The sequence below is a fragment of the Hypanus sabinus genome, chromosome 1 (assembly GCF_030144855.1).
Source record: "Hypanus sabinus isolate sHypSab1 chromosome 1, sHypSab1.hap1, whole genome shotgun sequence".
Taxonomy (NCBI): domain Eukaryota; kingdom Metazoa; phylum Chordata; class Chondrichthyes; order Myliobatiformes; family Dasyatidae; genus Hypanus; species Hypanus sabinus.
This window is the reverse complement of record NC_082706.1, coordinates 21467918-21488042: the sequence shown is the minus strand read 5'-3', so window position 1 is coordinate 21488042 and position 20125 is coordinate 21467918. Positions and strand designations below refer to the sequence as shown.

Below are 20125 nucleotides of genomic sequence, written 5' to 3'. Positions count from 1 at the left end.
TGGTCACTGTGATATAATTCCCCAAGAGTTAAGAAATTGGCACAACATCCCTACTGATCTTTAGAAATGCATCGGAATGGAGAAATCGCTAAGCCAGAGGACCTGCTGAAGAGGAGGAGGCTGTAGGTAATCCAGTCATTTTACTGCTGAAAGGGCTATGAAGCATTTCAAAATGTTTTCAAAGGTTGTTGCTATACAAATTAAAGTTTTCCTGTTCCAGGTCTATTTGTAATGCTCAATACCTACCAAATTCAGCACTCTGAGTGAAAATCAGGACATTTTAGGATGAATCAACTGGATTTGTTTCTCTTACTATTTTCTACCAGGGTATGAAAAATGTCAAAAATATTAAGCCCCCGGATTAATCCACCAATAAACACTACCAATGCTCACCACTGAGGATCTTGAGCAATCTAAAATTTGACATCAAACAATTAAAATTAAATGGATTCAAAAACGCAAATAGTGGATTTTTTACAACTGAGCTGTATTTCATTAATAGTAATAATTGCACTACACCAACAATTTTGATCTTCTTATATAAAAAAAGATTTAACTACTATAGGGTGCAATGAGCGTACTGGTTAGCACAACGGTACAAGAGACCGGGGTTCAATTCCCGCCACTGCCTGTACGTTCTCCTTGTGACTATGTGGGTTTTCTTCTGGTGCTCCGGTTTCCTCCCACAGACCAAAGGCGTACGAGTTGGTAGGTTAATTGGTCATTGTAAATTCTCCCATGATTAAATCGGTGGTTGCTGGGCGGTACGGCCTGGAGAACCAGAAGCGGCTATTCCACCCTGTATCTCAACAAATTAAAAAAAATTAACATTCACCAGAATGATTTCTGACCTGACAGGTGTCACATACGAGTAGCCAGGTTTCTACTCCCTGGAGTTTGAAAGAATGAGAGGTGCCCTTACTGAAACAGACAAAAATTGGCAAGGCAGGTGGCAGGAATGTTTCTGTTGTTGGGTGTCTGAAACCAGGGGATCCTTGTCACAAAATAATTTAGGACATTCGGGACTAAAATGAAGAAAAATCTCTTTACTAAAAGGGGGATAAGGGTTCAGAATATTCTTTCCAAAAAAAAAAATTCAGTCACTAACTGCATTCCAAACAGTGATCGGTAGATTTCCAGGCATTCAGGGATATAGAGCTAAGACAGGAAAATGGGGTGAAAGATCAGCCACAACCCTGACGCTATATCTTACATTCTATACAGGACAATTGCAACATTGGCTTGTCTGCAGTTGTATCCTGGCTGCAGGTTTGATGTAGCTTCAAATAGCACTGTAACAAATGCCATGTTTTTCTGCTATAGATAGCAGCAATAGCGAATTTAATGTTTTGTCAGTGATTATATTTAATCTCAACAATACAATGCAATAAATACAGTTTTTCTGTCAGTAATGTAACAAAGTATGTTGAAATTTCATTAGTGTTGCAAAATGCCCTGCAGATTTAACCGATGTACGACTAGTGTTGCTTTAAATCTGCCAATAAGTTTGCCCTCAATTTTGCCGCAGGTCTATCAGCAATATCATTCATTTGCAATATTATTTTCAAAGATCTATCAATAGTACAAACAATCTATCAGAATATAATGAATGCAAATCTCAGGCAAAGTACTGGGGTCTTCTGAACCTTTCAATAATATTACTCTGATTGTTCTGATGATCCAGAGTACTAATGGGAGTGTGCTGGAAGACACATCAGCAAAAATGTACATCCAACAAGTTTAAATAACATGACAGCAGCTATAACTGGATACCAGAAATAAACCCAACAATCTCAGTAACACTCATGTGATGATTGCAGGTGCATCACAAATGCAAATAACGGCTGCAGATCTGTTGACTCCAAAAGTATTAGTCACAGTTCTGACTTTGCCCGTATTACTTAGTTTGCTGACACTCAGTAACAATCCAAAGGGCAGCTGGATCAGTAGTAATAGTGGATCTGTAGTAACAACGCTAAGGCAGGTGATGTGCTGGCTTCTTCAGATACTTCAATGGAATTGCCTCAGTTTGGTAATTTTTTCAAAGGCTCATTCACAAAATTGGTTTGTCACCAGAAGGCTAGCATCTCCAAGGAGCAGTGCCTCAAAAAGGTGGCGTCCATCATTAAAGACCCCCACCACCCAATATGTGCCTTATTCTCATTGCTACCATCAGGTAGGAGGTACAGAAGCCTGAAGACACACACTCAATGGTTCAGGAACAGCTTCTTCACCTCTGCCATCCAATTTCTGAATAGATAATGAACCCATGAACACTACCTCACTACTTTTTTTCCCTGTTTTTGCACTAGTTATTTAACTACTTAAAATGTATACGTATTTACTGTAATTCAGTTCTTTCTATGGCATCGCGTACAGCATTGTACTGCTGCTGTAAAGTTAACACATTTCACGACATCTGCCCGCGATGCTAAACCCGATTCTGATTTTATGTCTATCCCTATAGGCTTGCTTAGTCATCACTCGGGGGCTCGCAACCTGCGGGTCCAAGGACTCCTCTGAGAATGGTCGAGGTCCATGCCATAAAACTGATGGCAGCTACAAGTCAACTCCCAGCAGGTGTACAGCTACAGATTGGCCCGGATTCTGGCTCTTACATCACAGGATCTGCGATATTTAAACTGGTACTCCACTCCACTAGACTAGACTTAGGATAATCAGCTACAGCACGACAGACTCTGCTGACAGCATTGTCAATTATTTGAATTTATGCGCCCTTGAATATGGTGCTGGAGTATTGCCAGGGACCACTGCAACATGCCATGCAGTGCTGGTGCGGCTGAGGGGCACTGGAGATACGGTAAGGTTTATCAGTATGAGTGGTAGATTGCAGGTGTTTTGGGGCATGGGAAGGGGCTGGTTGGCAGTTGGCTAAGCCAGATAATCTGGAGGGCATAACGCCTGAGACAGGGTCATTGGTCCCTGGCCTTTGAGAGGTGAGGGGAATGGGCAGTTCAGTTGATAATGTTAAGAGGAGGGATGTGTGCTCAAGCTATCCTAGGAAATGTGGGTTGGGCGAGGGACAGGGGATTCAGGGGCCTTCCAACAGTAGTGGGAGCTGACAACGAAAGCTGAGGCGAGGCTGCTCGTGCTACTGTCGGGAAGAGCAGACTGTTAATGGTCAATGGAGAAGGGGAGGACAAGAGGTGGCCATTGACTCTACAAGGCTGGAACAAAGAAGATTCTGCCGATGCTGTAAGTGCAGATGATGGGTTCTTAGGCAGTTGGGTGCTCAACAGCATCGATGGATAAAGAACAGGGTGAGTCCTGCCAATAACACTGGGTGGCGGACAGATGGATGGACTACTGGTGATACTGGCAGCTGGGGAAAGGACGATCATCTTCGACATTGGGGTATAGACGAAAGGGGATGATTGAGGGTGAGAGAGTCAGTAGTGTCGGGGTTGAGGAGAGGGGAGGGGCGATTTGTCAGTGATGGGGGTGATCTGTCACTGATGGGGATGAGGAGAGGGGACAATCTATCAGTGATGGGGGTGATCTGTCACTGATGGGGTGAGGAGAGGGGATGATCTGTCAGTGATGGGGGTGAGGAGAGGGGATGATCTGTCAGTGACGGGGATGATCTGTCAGTGATGGGGGTGAGGAGAGGGGACGATCTGTCAGTGATGGGGGTGATCTGTCAGTGATGGGGGTGAGGAGAGGGGATGATTTGTCAGTGATGGGGGTGATCTGTCAGTGACGGGGATGATCTGTCAGTGATGGGGGTGAGGGGAGGGGACGATCTGTCAGTGATGGGGATGATCTGTCAGTGACGGGGATGATCTGTAGGTGATGGGGGTGAGGAGAGGGGATGATTTGTCAGTGACGGGGATGATCTGTAGGTGATGGGGGTGAGGAGAGGGGATGATCTGTCAGTGATGGGGGTGAGGAGAGGGGACGATCTGTCAGTGATGGGGGTGATCTGTCAGTGATGGGGGTGAGAGGGGATGATCTGTCAGTGACGGGGATGATCTGTCAGTGATGGGGGTGAGGGGAGGGGACGATCTGTCAGTGATGGGGATGATCTGTCAGTGACGGGGATGATCTGTCAGTGATGGGGATGATCTGTCAGTGACGGGGATGATCTGTAGGTGATGGGGGTGAGGAGAGGGGATGATTTGTCAGTGATGGGGGTGATCTGTCAGTGATGGGGATGATCTGTCAGTGATGGGGATGATCTGTCAGTGATGGGGGTGATCTGTCAGTGATGGGGATGATCTGTCAGTGATGGGGATGATCTGTCAGTGATGGGGGTGAGGGGAGGGGACGATCTGTCAGTGATGGGGATGATCTGTCAGTGATGGGGATGATCTGTCAGTGACGGGGATGATCTGTAGGTGATGGGGGTGATCTGTCAGTGACGGGGGTGAGGAGAGGACATGAACCGTCAGTGACGGTGGAGGAACGATCCGGCAGCCTCACTGAACCATCGGCTCGGACTCAGACACAGAGTTTCTCACTGCATCAAGAACTCGGGGCTCAGTGCTAACGATGTAAAGTCCGCCCGCTTCTCCCCTACACACCACCGCCCCAACCCCCGCCTCACCTTCAGCCACCACCTCTTCCACCGTGACCTGCTGCCGGCCCACGCTGAAGACGCGGCCGATGAAGCCGCTGCCGGGACAGGAGCCGCCGCCCCCGCCGCTGCCGCCGCCTCCCGAACCGGAGCCCGCCGCCTCCCGCCGCGAGTCGAAGAATTTCTTCATTCCCACGACCCCTCCCCCTCAACAATATTAACCGATGAATGAAATAAAAATCGTCCCCGATCACCGCCTAACCGGGCCCAGCCGGGGCGGGGAGAGAAGCGACCTCGCTCCGGGGCTGAGTTGCGGACCAGGCCGGGCTGCGCGCCGTTAATCCCGACATTAAATAAATAACAGCAGCGCTGACAGGACCCAAAGAGCAGGGCATCAGCGCGCCGCGACCCGGATATGCAGCGTACCGGAAGTAACCCGCCGTCAATGTCAGTTTAGTTGGCGTCAGATTTTTAAGTCTCAAACAGAAAAAAGCTCACAAATTTTATACATTTTCGCGTTTCGAAGCAATTGCTAATATAATTAGAAGTGGATCTCCTGAAAAAATCACGAACTCATGCATCTTGGATAATGTAGTTTTCCCTCACCTTGCTGTGGTAGAAATGAACGTCACCAGTCATTATTGGACCACAATTCCCAGCAGTCTAAGCGACACCAAAGCATTCGAAAAAATGCCCTCAAGACTTCATTTCCCAACGGCCACCGCAAGTTTTTGGCTGAGCGGTGTGTCTTCAGAGAAGGTTTAGAGCTTTCCCTTCATCCAGTGGAGTATTTTTTATAAAGTTTTACCAGTGAATCTTTGACGTGCTGATCAAGGCTCATTGGTCTAAAATTAGGACTGCCGATGGAGCAAGTGGGCCAAGCGGTCCATTCCAATGTGTATTTGATACAAAGGGACAAGAGTGGTGCCAGGTGGTGTAACCATGTTACTACAGTGTGGTGTGCAAGGAGTTTGCGTTGCGCTTTCAGTGTAGCAGACATCAGCGGGTCTGAGATAATGTCCTTTTACTCTATATTGTACTACAGTTGACAGGGCTGTCAGTTGTGTCTCTTCTATTCCCTGCATTTCTGCTCTCGTCCCCCTCCTCGTCCTCGTCGCAGTCAAACATCGATGTCTTTTCTAATAGTGTTCTTTCTTCTAAAAACGGTATAATCTAACTGTTTTCTTGTGAAAGTTACTTATATGATGCTACGTGTATGTGGTGCTGCTGTAAGGAGGGTTTTTCATTGTATACATGTAAGTACTTCTGCATATGATTCGAATTTCATCTTGATTTTGATACTGTTCCTCTTGCCTTCACATTCCATGCTTCAAGTCTCCATGCCCAACTGATGGGTCATAAGCTCCATAACTTCTGTAACCAGCATTTTCATCTCCTTCCCTGTCCCATCAGGGTAGACAAAGAAAATACAGTAGACCTGGTGTACTTAGATTTTCAGAAGGCCTTTGACAAGGTCTTGGTCTTTGACATGGAATTACAGGGAAGTTACTAGCATGGGATGAGTATTGGCTGGTAGACAGAAAACAGAGTGGGAATAAAGGGATCCGATTCTTGCTGGCTGCCAGTTACCAGTGAAGTTCCACAGGGGTCGGTGTTTGGACCACTGCTTTTTATGATGTATGTCAATGATTTTGACCACAGTATTAATGGATTTGTGGCTAAATTTTATGATGATACAAAGATGGGTGGAGGAGCAGGTAGTGTTGAGGAAACAGGGAGCCTGCAGAGACACTTAGATAGTTTAGGGAAACTGGCAAAAATGTGGCAACTGAAATACAATATAGGAAAGTGCATGGTCCTGCACTTTGGTGGAAGAAATAAACGGGCAGACTATTATTTAGATGAGAAGAGAATTCAAAATGCAGAAATGCAAAGGGACTTGGGAGTCCTTGTGCAAGATACCCTAAAGGTTAACCTCCAGGTTGAGTCGGTTGTGAAGAAGGCGAATGCAATGTTGGCATTCATTTCTAGAGGTATAGAATATAAGAGCAGGGATGTGATATTGAGGCTCTATAAGGCACTTGTGAGACCACACGGAGTATTGTGTGCAGTTTTCGCCTCTTTATTGTAGAAAGGATGTACTGAAATTGGAGAGGGATCAGAGAAGATTCACAAGAATGATTCCAGGAATGAAAAGGTTACCGTATGAGGAACGTGTGGCAGCTCTTGGGCTATATTCCCTGGAGTTCAGGAGAATGAGGGGGATCTCATAGAAACATTCCAAACGTTAAAATGCCTGAACAGATTAGATATGGCGAAGTTATTTCCCATGGTAGTGGATTCTAGGACAGGACGGAACAACTTAAGGATTGAAGGATGTCCATTTAGAACAGAGATGTGGAGAAATCACTTTAGTCAGAGGGTGGTAAATCTGCGGAATTTGTTGCCACGAATAGCTGTGGAGACCAAGTCATTGGGTGTTTTTAAGGCAGAGATAGATAGGTTCTTGAATCGAAGGGTATGGGGTGAAGAAAGGGGACTGGGGATGACTGGAAGAATTGGATCAGTCCATAATTGAATGGTGTAGCAGACTCGATGGGCTGAATGGCCTACGTCTATATCTTATGTTCTTCTTTCTAGGAATCCTTGCCCTACTCTTCCATTGCTATCAATCAGTATTCTTTGCACAGTTCTTTCCCCTACAGGTGTGGAAGGTGGAACACCTGCTCTATTTCCGCTTCTTCTTCAGGCTGAAACGAAGCCAGAACTGATTTCCCTAATTAAGGTGTATTCACAATGTGGCCTTCTGTGCTTTGGTGAAACCCAATTCAATTTGGATAACTGCATTGTAGACCATCTCCATTTATTCCAGTGACCCGGGACTACAAGGTGTCTCACTTCCACTGCAACACACACAAAATGCTGGAGGAACTTGGCAGGTCAGGCAGCAGCTGTGGAAAAGCGTAAACAGTCAATGTTTCAGGTCAAGACCATTCTTTTCAGGACTAAGAAGAAAGGGGAGGAGATGCCTGAATGAAAAGGTGGGAGAGGAAAGAGACTAGCTGGAAGGGGATAGGTGAAGCCAGGCAGGTGGGAAAGATCAAGAACTGGAGAAGAAAGGATCTGATGGGAGAGGAGAGAAGACCACAGGAGAAAGGGAAGGTGGAGGAGATACTTTGATCTTTCTGCCTTCTGCCAACTACGTTGCTGCCACAAAGTCAACGTTAATTTGAGGTGAAGCAAGTCATCTTTTATTTCTGATTTGGTTGAAGTGCTAAGGGGGAATCTCATGTTTCTTGTGAAGTGAAATGAGGCCATTTGGCCCATTGAGGCTAGACTTTCTCATAGAGCAACCTTGTATTCTCTCATGCATGCACAGGTACACTTCATTGATCAATCGCCTTTCCATGCCACTTATAGTGAAGCCAACGAACTGAAAAGTCAGCTGAGGAAAACCTGTGTGGTCATAGGGGCCACCAGAGGTCAGAATACTGCAGCATCATCAGATCGGAGTAACAATAATTTTTTTCCTCCTTTGAATTGAATTGAATCATGTTTATTATCACTGGGATATGTCATGAAATTTGTTACCTTAGCAGCAGCAGTACAGTGCAATACATGATAATATCAAAAGAAAAAAAAAGTAAATCAATTTCAGATTTTACATATGTATATTAAATAGATTAAAATAGTGCAGAAACAGAAGTAATACATGTTTTAAAAAGTGAAGTAGGGTTCATGGGTTCAATGTCTGTTTAGGAATTGTTTGGCAGAGGGTACTTGTAAACTGAAGAATGACAATAAATAATGTTGAATGTTTGATTTGAAAAGGTCCCCCATTGATGCTGTGTGTTTCCATTATTTTCCAGTGTTGCTCTCACTGCATTTAATAGAGTGTTGGTTAGTAAGTTTGTGGCAGACACCAGATTTAGTGGTGTAGTGGACAGTGAAGAAGGTATTTGGAGGTGAATAGACTCTTCTTACGCCAGGAAAGTACTGGATCCTTTTTCAAAGTTATTGTAAATGACAACAGAATCTAGATCAATTAGGAAAGTGAGCAAGGGAATGACAAAATTTAACTCGGACAAATGTTAAGTGCTGTATTTTGTAAAGTTAAACTGCATGGTAAAAGACAGGGCCCTGGAGAGCTAGGGATGCTAGCACATACTTACCCAAAAATAGACATACACTTGGTCAGGATGCTGAACAATTCGTATGACATGCCTCATTAAGTACAAGAGCTGGGTTGTCATGATATACTTGTTCAACATTTTGAAGAGATGGCACCTGAAGTATTGTGTGCTAACCCGGTCACCTAACTATAGGAAGGATGTGATTAAATTTGAAAGGGTGCAGGAAAGACTCCCAAGGTTTCAGTGGGACTGAAGGACTTATTCTCTGAGGATCTATCCTGTGCCCAACATATCGATGCAGTTACAAAGAAGGCACAACAGCAGCTATACTTCATTAGAAGTTTGAAGAATTTACTATGTCACCAAAGACACTTCCAAATTTCTACAGATGTACTCTGGAGAGCATTCTAACTGGCTACATCATTGTCTGGTATGGGTAGAAGGGGGGCTCCTGCACTCTGCGAAAAGGAGCTACAGACATTTGTAAACTCATTCAGCTCCATCATGGGTGCTAGCCTTCTCAGCATTCAGGACATCTTCAAGGAACGATGCCTCAAAAAGGCAGCATCCATTGTTAAATATCCCTATCACCCAGGACATGCCCTATTCTCATTGCTACCAACAGGGAGCAGGTACAGAAATCTGAAGGCACACACTCAACGATTCAAGAATGGCTTCTTACCCTCTGCCGTCTGGTTTCTGACTGAACATTGAACTGATGAACACTACCTCGTGATTTTTTTTCTCTTTTTGCACCACTTATTTAATTCTCTAAATATTTGTGCATATATCTTGAAATACAGAATAAAATTAATAAAGTACAGTAAGAATGTATATATACTACTTACTGTAATATCATTTTTATTATTATGTATTACAATGTACTTGCTGCATAACAACAAATTTCATGACACATGCCAGTGTCATTAAACCTGATTCTGACTGATAGACTGAGACTGTTTCCCTTGGAGTAAAGTAGAGTGATGGGTGACCCTATAGAGACGTATAACAACATGAGGAGCATGGATAAGAGAGATGGTTGCAGTGTTTCTTCCCAGGTTACATTTAGCGGATACCTACTAGACAGCTCCAACAATACAATGCTGGAAAATGCATGTTTATACCCCCTGGTAATAGAAATAAATATGCATGCTATTTTCTAAACGAGGAGAAAATCCAAAAATCTGAGATGCAAAGGGACTTAGGAGTCCTTGTGCAGAGCACCCTGAAGGTTAACTTGCAGGTAGAGTCGGTGGTGAGGAAGGCAAATGCAGTGTTAGCATTCATTTCAAGAGGTTCAGAGTACAAGTGCAGGGGTGTGATGCTGAGGCTTTATAAGGTACTGGTGAGGCCTCACTTTGAGTATTGTGTACTGTTTTTGGCTCCTCATCCAAGAAAAGATGTGCTGGGATTGGAGAGGGTTCAGAGGAAGTTCATAAATATGATTCCAAGAATGCAAGTGTTACATGAAGAAGGACTGATAGCTCTGTATTCACTGGAATTTAGAAAAATGAGGGGGGATCTCATTGAAACCTTTCGAATTTTGAAAGGCTTAGGCAGAGTAGATGCGCAAAGGATGTTCCCCATATTGGGGGAGTCTAGGACAAGAGGGTACAGCCTTATGTTAGAGGGGCATCCATTTAAAACAGAGAAAAGGAAAATCTTCTTTAGCCACAGGATGGTGAATTTGTTACCCGAGGAAGCTGTGGAGGCCGGGTCGCTGGGTGTATTTAAGGCAGAGCTTGATAGGTTTGTGATTGGCATCAAAGGTTACAGGGAGAAGGCCGGGTAGTAGGGCTGAGGAGCGAGAAAAAGGATTGGCTATGATTGAATGATGGAGCAGACTCAATGGGCCAAATGGCTAATTTTCCTCCTATGTCTTATGTTCTTGTGCTCTAACACCTTTGCTTCCTTTAATGATGTAACCAGCAACACAAGTCTGTTTTGAATGCCATCAGTGATTGAACCTTCATGACATTATGAAGTTAAAGAAAAAGTCCAAAGATTCATCGGTATGTGAGATAAGTTTTTAAAATCTCTGTTCTGAATGACCGATTTCTCATTCTGAGACTATGCCCTTGTGTTCTGGACTCGGGCATGCTTCACAGGTGCCTTAAAATTTTTTGATTTCTTGTCACCAAAGGTGATCCTGGTGCAGATGACTAGCAAATTAGTAGCAAAGATCCATATCAAGAGACAGCCTGAGAGAATTTCAAAGCTCACTATCTTCTCAGTAGGAGGTAAAGGAGCCTGAAGACACATGCTCAGCACCTGAGGAACACCTTCCAACCTGATGGCTATTACTTCAACCTCAGTCCCCTCTTCTTTCTCTTTCTCCTATAGTCCACAGCCCTTGACCTTTTCCACCCACATGGATTCAGCTATCACCTTCCAGCTAGCCTCCATCCCCCTCGTCCCACCTTTTTAATCCGGCATCCTTCCTTGTCCCTCTCAGTCCTGAAGAAGGATCTTGGCCCGAAACGTCCACTGTTTCCTCTTTTATATGGATGCTGCCTGGCCTGCTGAGTTCCTCCAACATTTTGTGTGTGTGTTACTTTGGATTTCCAGCATCTGCAGATTTTCTTGTATTTAGGAATAGCTTCTTCCCTTCTGCCATCAGATTTCTTAACAGCCCATGAACCCATGAACACTACAGTACTATTTTACTCTTGTTGTGCACTCTTTATTTTTTATATATCCTTATTGTAACTTGTAGGTGTTTTTTGCATTGCACTGTATTGCTGTTGCAAAACAACACATTTCATGGCATATGTCAGTGATAATAAACATAAAGTACACTGCAGATGTGTGGTCAAATCAACATGTACAAACAAGCTGGATGAACTCAGCAGGTCGGGCAGCATCCGTTTGAAATGAGCAGTCAACGTTTTGGGCCAAGACCCTTCGTCAGGACCTGACGTTCATCTCGGCCCGAAACGTTGACTGCTCATTTCAACGGATGCTGCCCGACCTGCTGAGTTCATCCAGCTTGTTTGTCATATATAAGATAATAAAACTGTTTCTGATTCAGATTATGATTTTGAAGACTTTTTTCTCTGTCCAAAGTATACAACAGTAATAAAAATAACATATACTTATTGCCACCTGACATAGCCTCCATATCTCCATTCAGCCTCTTTCATTCTGCACATGGAGAATCTGACTCCGTTTATTTCAGCTAACAGACTTTCAAGGGATTTCAACAGTAAAATTACACTGCTGAAATACTATTTTAAGAACAGAGTAGTGTTGTTGAGACTGAATACACGCCTACAGCATATTTCTGGAAGAGGTTAGCAGATTTTAATGAGAGTGATTTGTATCCAGTGGATTGTAGCATATCTCGACACAGATCTGTAAGCAATCATTGACACGATGCTGAAAAAAATCAATGCAGCATAGAAAAACTGGTCCCCTGAGATTGAAGGATGGTTTTCGGAAGAGATCTTAACCAGAAGGCTACACACACTCCAATAGTTTTCTTTGGCACATTACAATTCTTTTTTTCATATAGTCTTGTTAAAATACACTATCTTCTCTGAGGACCGTCACGTTAGTGGCAGTGAAGACAGGGGAAGGCGGCGGCAGTGAAGGATTCCTAGTCATCTTGCATTCCATGCCCCTAGACCCTGACATGGATCTGTCAAGGACCATGTAGTGACTGCCTGTTCTTAGAACATCATACTTGAATCGAGCGATTGCACTTCAACTCAATTGAAAAGCTACCTCTCCTTTAAGACTGCCATCCTCTGTCTAGTTCCTCTTGCTACTCCTACCCTCCTGAAGGAAGAATGATCAGCCTTTCTCCCTCATCTGTAAGGAAACCCGGTTTTCTTTGCAGGTGTGCTGGCAACAGCTGGACCCAGGTGCGGAGGAGTAGCAGACTCTGTCACGGTGAGTGCTGGCAACGGCTGAGCCCAGGTGTCAAGGAACGGCAGACTCTGTCCTTGTGGAGCTCTGGCAATGGCTGGACCCAGGTGTGGAAGAACAGCGGACCCCCATGTAGAGATGGAAACAAGAAGTTATACATACGGATACTAACAGAGCACTAGAGGCATGGCAGAGCAACACCGCAAGACAAATCATTCTACACGCACAAGGATTCTGTAAATCGCTAAATGAGAGTCCGCTTTAAATAATCATAGGGTGTGGAAACCCCATGTTAGTCACAATTAACTTGACAAGATTAAACAGAAATAACCAGGGCTTAATGACTCTACTAAGATTACAATCAGTGCTCAAGAAATCTAGAAGCTCAGCTTTCTATGGCATGCTACAGAGGCCATTAGGGCTCATGACAACTCCTGTCTTGGTGTATCTATCCACTTCACCTGCCCCATCCTACCAACCCAGCCCCTTGACCAAGACGGACCTTTTGAACACTTAGATTGATCTGATATTGTTGGAGTCCAATATTATTATACCCCATAAGTGCAAGAACCTTATTTACTTGGTATATCAAAGCCTTACATGGAGTAAGTGTTAGGATGAGGTTGTCAAAGCAGGGACCAATTTTTATAAATGGAATGCTCTGTTCATGAAAATATGGCCAGTTTGCGGAGCACGAATCAGCTAGCCAGAGTGTTGTGATGAAGCTTTTCTTCTCGGGGTGAAAGTGATAACATTTTTGATGCTGAACGGAAAACCAGCAGCTGTGAAAATAGAAGCTCTGGCTAGAAATAGCTTCTAAAAACAACATCAGAAGCTATAAATGTAAAAATGCTAACTTATTCAGTGAAGGTAGGAAAACTATTGAAGAGGATATATTTGCAATGACAGAAGAATATAAACCATACGGCAGTTTGATCTTCCTTATTTTAAATGAGCTTATTTGTTGGGTGAGCTGCTCCCCTGAGGAAGGGAATTAGATTATGGATGTCTATAGGACAGATTAATGACTTGGTACAATCATAGAAAAATGTCCCTCTTTTGGGTGCGGAAATCCAGTAGAACATTGGGTGGAATTAAGAGAGAGTGAAATGAAGTACAACTGAAAATTGCTCCTCTGACAGAGTCTCAGAACTGATGTGGGAAGAGCTAAAGATGGCGCCGGGGTTTTGTGGACCTGGGCAACTTCTTCCACACAACAGAAATCTCCTCTTCTCATGTCTCTTTTTCCTTATCAAGGTGGCTAGAGTCTTGTTGGTGTCTCATGATCTACAGCTGCACATGAATTACATTCCTTATGGGCATTAAGATCATGCTCTCAGAACTCGCTGAGGGGCCTGGCATTTTGGGATCTCCAGGAGAGGCTTAGAGGACAGGCGCCTTCAGAGTGCAGCCCCATGGACGACCCGATTCCTCGCCGATGTTGCCAACTGTAGTGTGGCGGGAGATTGAGACAGCAGGCGCAGCCGTCGGAGTCCCTCGAACTGGAGTGATTTCTCTCCCTCTCGTGATGGTGAATGATAGTCTGTTGGTCTTTTGAGTTGGGGGGCTTGGACAAGCAATGTGGCAGGTTGCAACATCGAAACAGTGAGGGGTTGGTCGCCCCTTTCACTGTGGCAGGAGCGATTCCTCCCTCTCCCTCGCCAGTGAGAGAGAGCCTGTCTGAGGTGTCAAAGTGTTGGGATGGACAGAAGTCTTTGACTCGAGATCATGGTCTTGGGGGCTTTGCTATTGCTTGCATGGTGGCTAGTGGGGGCTGATGTTTTTGCTGGAGCAAATGGAGGGAGGGGAGGGGGAGATTTGGTGTTCTAACATTTTCTGTCATTCTTTGGGGTTTTTTCTTTCTGTTTCATGGACGTCTGTGAAGAGTTAGAATGTCAGTTTGTATACTGTATACATTCTCTGATACTAAATTGAACCACTGAAAAATTAATTCTATCTCTATTTCTACAGATGCCAACTGACCTGCTGTTTCCAGCATTTTCTGTGTTTATTATAGATTTTCAGCCTCTGTAGTTTTTTATTATTTTTGAATTTTCCTGCTTGCATACATTGCACTCAGAATGAAAGAATACAATTGCATGGATATACTTCCTTTATCTGCTCCTTAGGATATGTCTCACTGAGTTACAACTCCATAATGACTGCACAGATTTAGAGTAAGAGAAAAGTACAGAACAGAAACTGGCCTTTTGACCCATCTAGTCCATGCTGGATGATTTAAATTGCTTACTCCCATCACCCTGTACCAGGACTATAGACATCCATGTCCCTACCATCCATGTACCTCTCTAAATTTCTCATAAATGCTGAAATCGCGCTTCCGTGTCCCACTTGTGCTGACAGCTTATTCCACTTTCAGAGAAGCATGGAAGGAATCATGTCCCCATTGTCCAAAAATAGACTAGCAAGAAATTAAATGTAGATTTGGTGACCATTTTGTGCAACATCTCATTTGGTCCACATTTAGCTCCTGACCCTCCTTTAGCTTTAATTTGCTATTCCACTCCTTTTTTGATCATTTTGTTTTTTGGGCTCTGACAGTTCTTCTACCATATCAGAGTAAGCTTGAAAACTAAAATGTCCATTTCCAACAAGGCTCAAGTATTGAACTTAACAATGGTGGACAGAGCAATGGTACAGCAATTAATACTCCTGCTTCAATTTCCTGGGATCCATATTTCATCTGGAGCTTGATCACTGCCTATGTGGAGTTTGCATGCTCTCTCTGTGCTTCCTTCCATTAACATTTTGCTAGATTAATTATCTACTGTTAATTCCCTCTTAAAGTGGTAATAGAATCAAAATTATAGCAGGGCTATAGAGAAATAAGGAATAGGACCAATGGGATTGTTCGACTGAAGGTCGAATTGGACTTATTCGGTTTAATGGTATTTTTCTGTTTGATTATGGGTTTGTTAATAAATATTTCTAGCACCCTGGATTTAGTTAACATGGTTAATGCTTTTCTATCTTCTAGCAGAGCAATTGGCTCAATGCTGTTTCAGCTCGGGGCGTTCCAGAGTTTTGAATCCAATTCTGTCGCCGTAAGGAATGCCTGTACGTCCTCCCCGTGAAATGCATGGGTTTTCCCCGGGAGTTCCGATTTCGTCCCACTGTCCAAAGACGTGTGCGGTAGGTAAGTTGTCCCCGAGTAGGTTAGAGTTAATCGGGTTTATTAGGGGTTGCTGGGGTGGGATAGATGGCCCTATTACACACTGTATCACTAAAATAAAAAATAAAAGTAAAGAAAAATGAATATGCTTCACCATCCCATTCCTTCCTTTTTTTCCACATTATTGCTCAATCTTTCTCCTTTCCACATTGTCACAAACCTCTTTTGATTACTCCTTTTCTCTCTTACTCTTGCTTTGCTCTGCACCTCAAAACCTGCTTGGCTCCCAATTGTTTGCCCTGTTTCTCCCTCTGAAAATGCTGCCTAACTTTCTGAGTACCTTCAGCAACTTCTGTTTTAACTGCACATCTCCTGCGTCTGCAGTATTTTAATATTTTCTGCTTGATACTTCAACCATGTTAACTAATGATTGGTCTTGGAATCAAAGAGCACTTCAAATGTGAAACAGTCATCTAATCCATTGGGTATGCGCTTATCGAGAGAAAACTCCCCAGCCTAATCCTTCCCTCCTCAGTTAATGGAGCTCAAAGCTCTTCTTTGTGTGGCCTCCGTCGGTCGTGGTCAACCATGGGTACTGCGCCTCTGGTAGTCACTGGGAGTGGCCTCTCCAGGGCACAAACCAGGGCAGAGTTGATATGGAGATCCGTCTGTTGCCCATGCAGTGGGACCCCCCCCCCTCCATGCTGATGACGGGTCCAAAGGAACGACGGAGGTCGGTACAGTTTGGTGCCAGCAGCATCGCAGGAGTTGCCGTGCCGGTGCTGGGTACAGCAGTCAGCCGCCTTCGGGACTCCGACTCCAGACTTTTCCTCCGGGTTTACTCCCGAAGCCTTTCCCATGAGCGGGTATAGCCGCAACACAGAGGGGATTTGGAAGTGGAGTTTTCCCTCTCCTAGATGAGCTACCGTCCGTGGTTAACGAGCCCCATCTGCCCGGAGCAACTGGTTTTAAGGCACCATTGGTCCGCCTTTGCCCCTTCTCCTGTTAGTGAGAACAGCTCTGCCAGGCATAAGAACTGTGCCACATGTGAAGGCTAGGAGCTGGACTTGGTTGTCAGAGGCAGTCTGAGATGCACACCATGAAGAGCATTTGTTTAGCAGTGAGAGCTCGTCCCCACTACCACCCTTTGGCTATGACTACACTTGGAGCCAAAGCTCTGCTACGTGTATCTTAAATGTGATGATTTTGCTACTTCTCCACCTTTTCAGGCGGTGAATTCCTGCTTATTCTGGATGAACACGAGAAAGTCTACAGATGTTGGAAAAACAAAGCAATGCGCACAAAATGCTGGAAGCGCTCAGCAAGTCGGACAGTATCAATGGAGAGGAATAGATACTTTACTTTTATTGTCACCAAACAATTGATACTAGAGTGTACAATCGTCACAGCGATATTTGATTCTGTGCTTCGCGCTCCCTGAAGTACAAATCAAAGTAAATGTAATAAAAATTTAAATTATAAATCATAATTAAAAAATAGAAAAGGGAAAGTAAGGTAGTGCAAGTCAGGTCTGGATATTTGGAAGGTACAGCCCAGATCTGGGTCAGGATCCATTCAGCAGTCTTATCACAGTTGGAAAGAAGCTGTTCCCAAATCTGGCTGTACAAGTCTTCAAGCTCCTGAACCTTCTCCCAGAGGGAAGTGAGACAAAAAGTGTGTTGGCTGGGTGGGTCGTGTCCTTGATTATCCTGGCAGCACTGCTCCGACAGCATGCGGTGTAAAGTGGGTCCAAGGACGGAAGATTGGTTTGTGTGATGTGCTGGGCTATGTTCACGATCTTCTGCAGCTTCTTCCGGTCTTGGACAGGACAACTTCCATACCAGGTTGTGATGCATCCTAGAAGAATGCTTTCTATGGTGCACATATAAAAATTAGTGAGGGTTTTAGGGGACAGGCCAAATTTCTTAAGCTTTCTCAGGAAGTAAAGGTGCTGGTTGGACTTCTTGGCAGTGGACTCTGCTTGGATAGACCAAGTCAGGCCATTTGTGATATTCACCCCAAGGAACTTAAAGCTCTTGTCCTGTTCCACCTGCACACCACCGAAGTAGATGGGGTTGTGCGGTCCACTACTCCATCTGAAGTCAACAACCAATTCCTTCGTCTTGCTGATGTTGGGGGATAGGTTATTGTCTTCGCACCATGCCACTAGGTTCTTAATTTCCTTTCTGTACTCATCATTGATAGTCGAGCTTTCTGGATGAAAAGTTTTGTTTTAGCCCCTCATCTCTCTTCTTGGGTGGCGGGATGGAGATACGTCTCTACCGAAGGGGGTGTAAGATGCTCCTTCCCTCCGCTAGCCTGCGGGTCACCCTTAGGCAAGGTGTAGCACCTGCTTAGCCCCTTGATCAGGGTCACCTGAAACTATGGGAGCCAGTGGTGGATTGGTGGTATGTGCAGCTGGTGCATATCACAAGTCCTGGTTATGCAACTACAGACACCAGGCAGGCAATCTCTGAAGAGTATTGATATTGGCTGGGGTCTCCCATCTTGTAAAGGCACTGCCCAGAAGAAGGCAACGGCAAACCACTTCTTTAGGAAAATTTGCCAGGAACAATCGTGGTGGTGGAAAGACCATGAATGCCCATGTCATGAAACATGGCATAACGAATGAATGAACATCTCCCTTCTCATCTGTGCCTGGTTCCTTTCATCTTTTATTTTTTTTCACTCCTGGTAGCTTTGCCTGGACTTCAAGACTCTCTGATAGCTTTTATGATGAGAGTCTGGTTTCACTTGGCTGTATAGCTCCCAGGAGTATTTCATGGTTATCACTTGTTATAACTGGAGAGCCATTTCAGATATTTTATTAACAATCAATTTTATTTCATTCATACCTTCCTTGAATTCAGATGGCTGAATATTATGTTGAAATTCAATCTTAGAATTATAATTGCTAAACAAATTTTAATTGGTAGCAAAGTAATAATTGTAGCTATAACAAAATCATTAAGCTTTGAAACTTATTACAGAACATTGAAGTTCTGATTTTGAGAGTAATACATTTTCCTTCTCAGCCTTGAAAGGGCCCAAAAAAAAAATCCTTCGGAAAGATCACTAGATTTAGTGGGAGCCAAAAATCAAACCACTAGAGGAAGTCAGCAGGTCAGGAAGCATTCCTGGGGAGAAATGGACAGTCAATGTTTCGGGTTGCGACCCTTTAGCTGTAAGACAGAGGGGTGATAGAAGTAGGTGAGGCAAAGGATGGAGCAAGAGGATTCAGGTGAAAAGGAGTGATAAGCAGATGGAGGAATGAGGAGTGAAAACAGGTTAGACACTGCCAGGTGGATGCAATAAAGGGCTGCTGATCATGGAATCTGATGGGAAAGGAAGGAGAGACATGGAACCAGTAACGGAGGAGGGATGAGAACTATAGGAGTTATTCTATGGGAAGACTGTAGGTGATGAGCAGATGGATTGAGTATAGAGGGAGAAAAATATGGGGGTGAATGTGGATGGGATGGGTGTAAAAGGAATTGGATACATCAGGAGGAGAGAGAAAAGGGACAGAGGGGGAGCTGAAACTTCCTCTGCTCACCAGCACGTGCCCCAACCCATATACCAGTGGATTCCCCATAACCCGCTCAACCATGATGAACTCAGGATAGGCAAGAGATATTCAAAGGTGATAGTATTCTCATATGTAATCCACCTAATATAGGTTCATAATGCAAATGCCATAAATGCAAATATTCATATATTCCTTGTATATTCTTCTTTCTATTCATGAAGATCTGCAACCTGATGAAATAAAGGGAATAGCCCTCCCCACTACTAAGTACATCTACAAGGTGTGCCGCCACAAGAAAGCAACATCCATCATCAAGGACCCCCACCATTCAGGCCATACTCTGTCTTGCTGCTGCCATCAGGAAGGGGCTGTAGGAGCCTTTGGTCCCACACAGTCATGTTCAGGAACTATTGCCATCAGACTCCCGAATCAGCTTGGATAACTTCATTCATTGAACTGATGCCACAACCTATGGACTAACTTTCAAGGATTCTACAACTCATTTTCTCAATATTATGTATGACTTATCTATTCATTGTTATTATTAGATTTGTATTTGCATGGTTTGTCTTCTGCACATTGGTTGTTTGTCTATCTTTGTTTCTGTATAGTTTTTCATTGATTCTTTTGTATTTCTTTGTATCTGCTGTGAATTTCCACAAGAAAATGAATCTCAAAATATGCATGTGGTGACATTTGCATACTTTGCTCATAAATTTATAGAAACATAGAAAACCTACAGTACAATACAGGCCCTTCAGCCCCCAAAGCAGTGCCGAACATGTCCTTACCTTAGAAATTACCTAGGGTTACCAGCAGACCTCTATTTTCTGAGCTCCATGTATCTGTCCAGGAGTCTCTTAAAAGACCCTATTGTATCAGTCTCTGCCACCATCGCCAGCAGCCCATTCCACGCATTCACCACACTCTGTGTAAAAAAATATTACCCCTGATATCTCCTC

General features: G+C 44.1%; 1 protein-coding gene and 1 long non-coding RNA gene across 6 annotated transcripts in view; one reads left to right on the top strand and one right to left on the bottom strand.

Moving 5' to 3' along the window:
• The window catches only part of LOC132391773 (AP2-associated protein kinase 1-like), a 125391-nt gene extending 120454 nt beyond the window's left edge, over positions 1–4937 (bottom strand). For all 5 annotated transcript variants that reach the window (XM_059965379.1, XM_059965387.1, XM_059965396.1 and 2 more), the window contains exon 1: positions 4568–4937. In XM_059965379.1, coding sequence (XP_059821362.1) covers positions 4568–4727 — 160 coding nt within the window. In that variant the 5' untranslated portion in view covers positions 4728–4937. The remainder of the gene's footprint in view (positions 1–4567) is intronic.
• Positions 4938–7614: 2677 nt separating this feature from the next.
• LOC132391459 (uncharacterized) lies at positions 7615–19784 on the top strand. The gene is made up of 4 exons (XR_009511227.1): positions 7615–7732; positions 13759–14032; positions 15500–15658; positions 19385–19784. It is a non-coding gene; the product is annotated as an uncharacterized LOC132391459 (long non-coding RNA).
• The last annotated feature ends 341 nt before the right edge of the window (positions 19785–20125 follow it).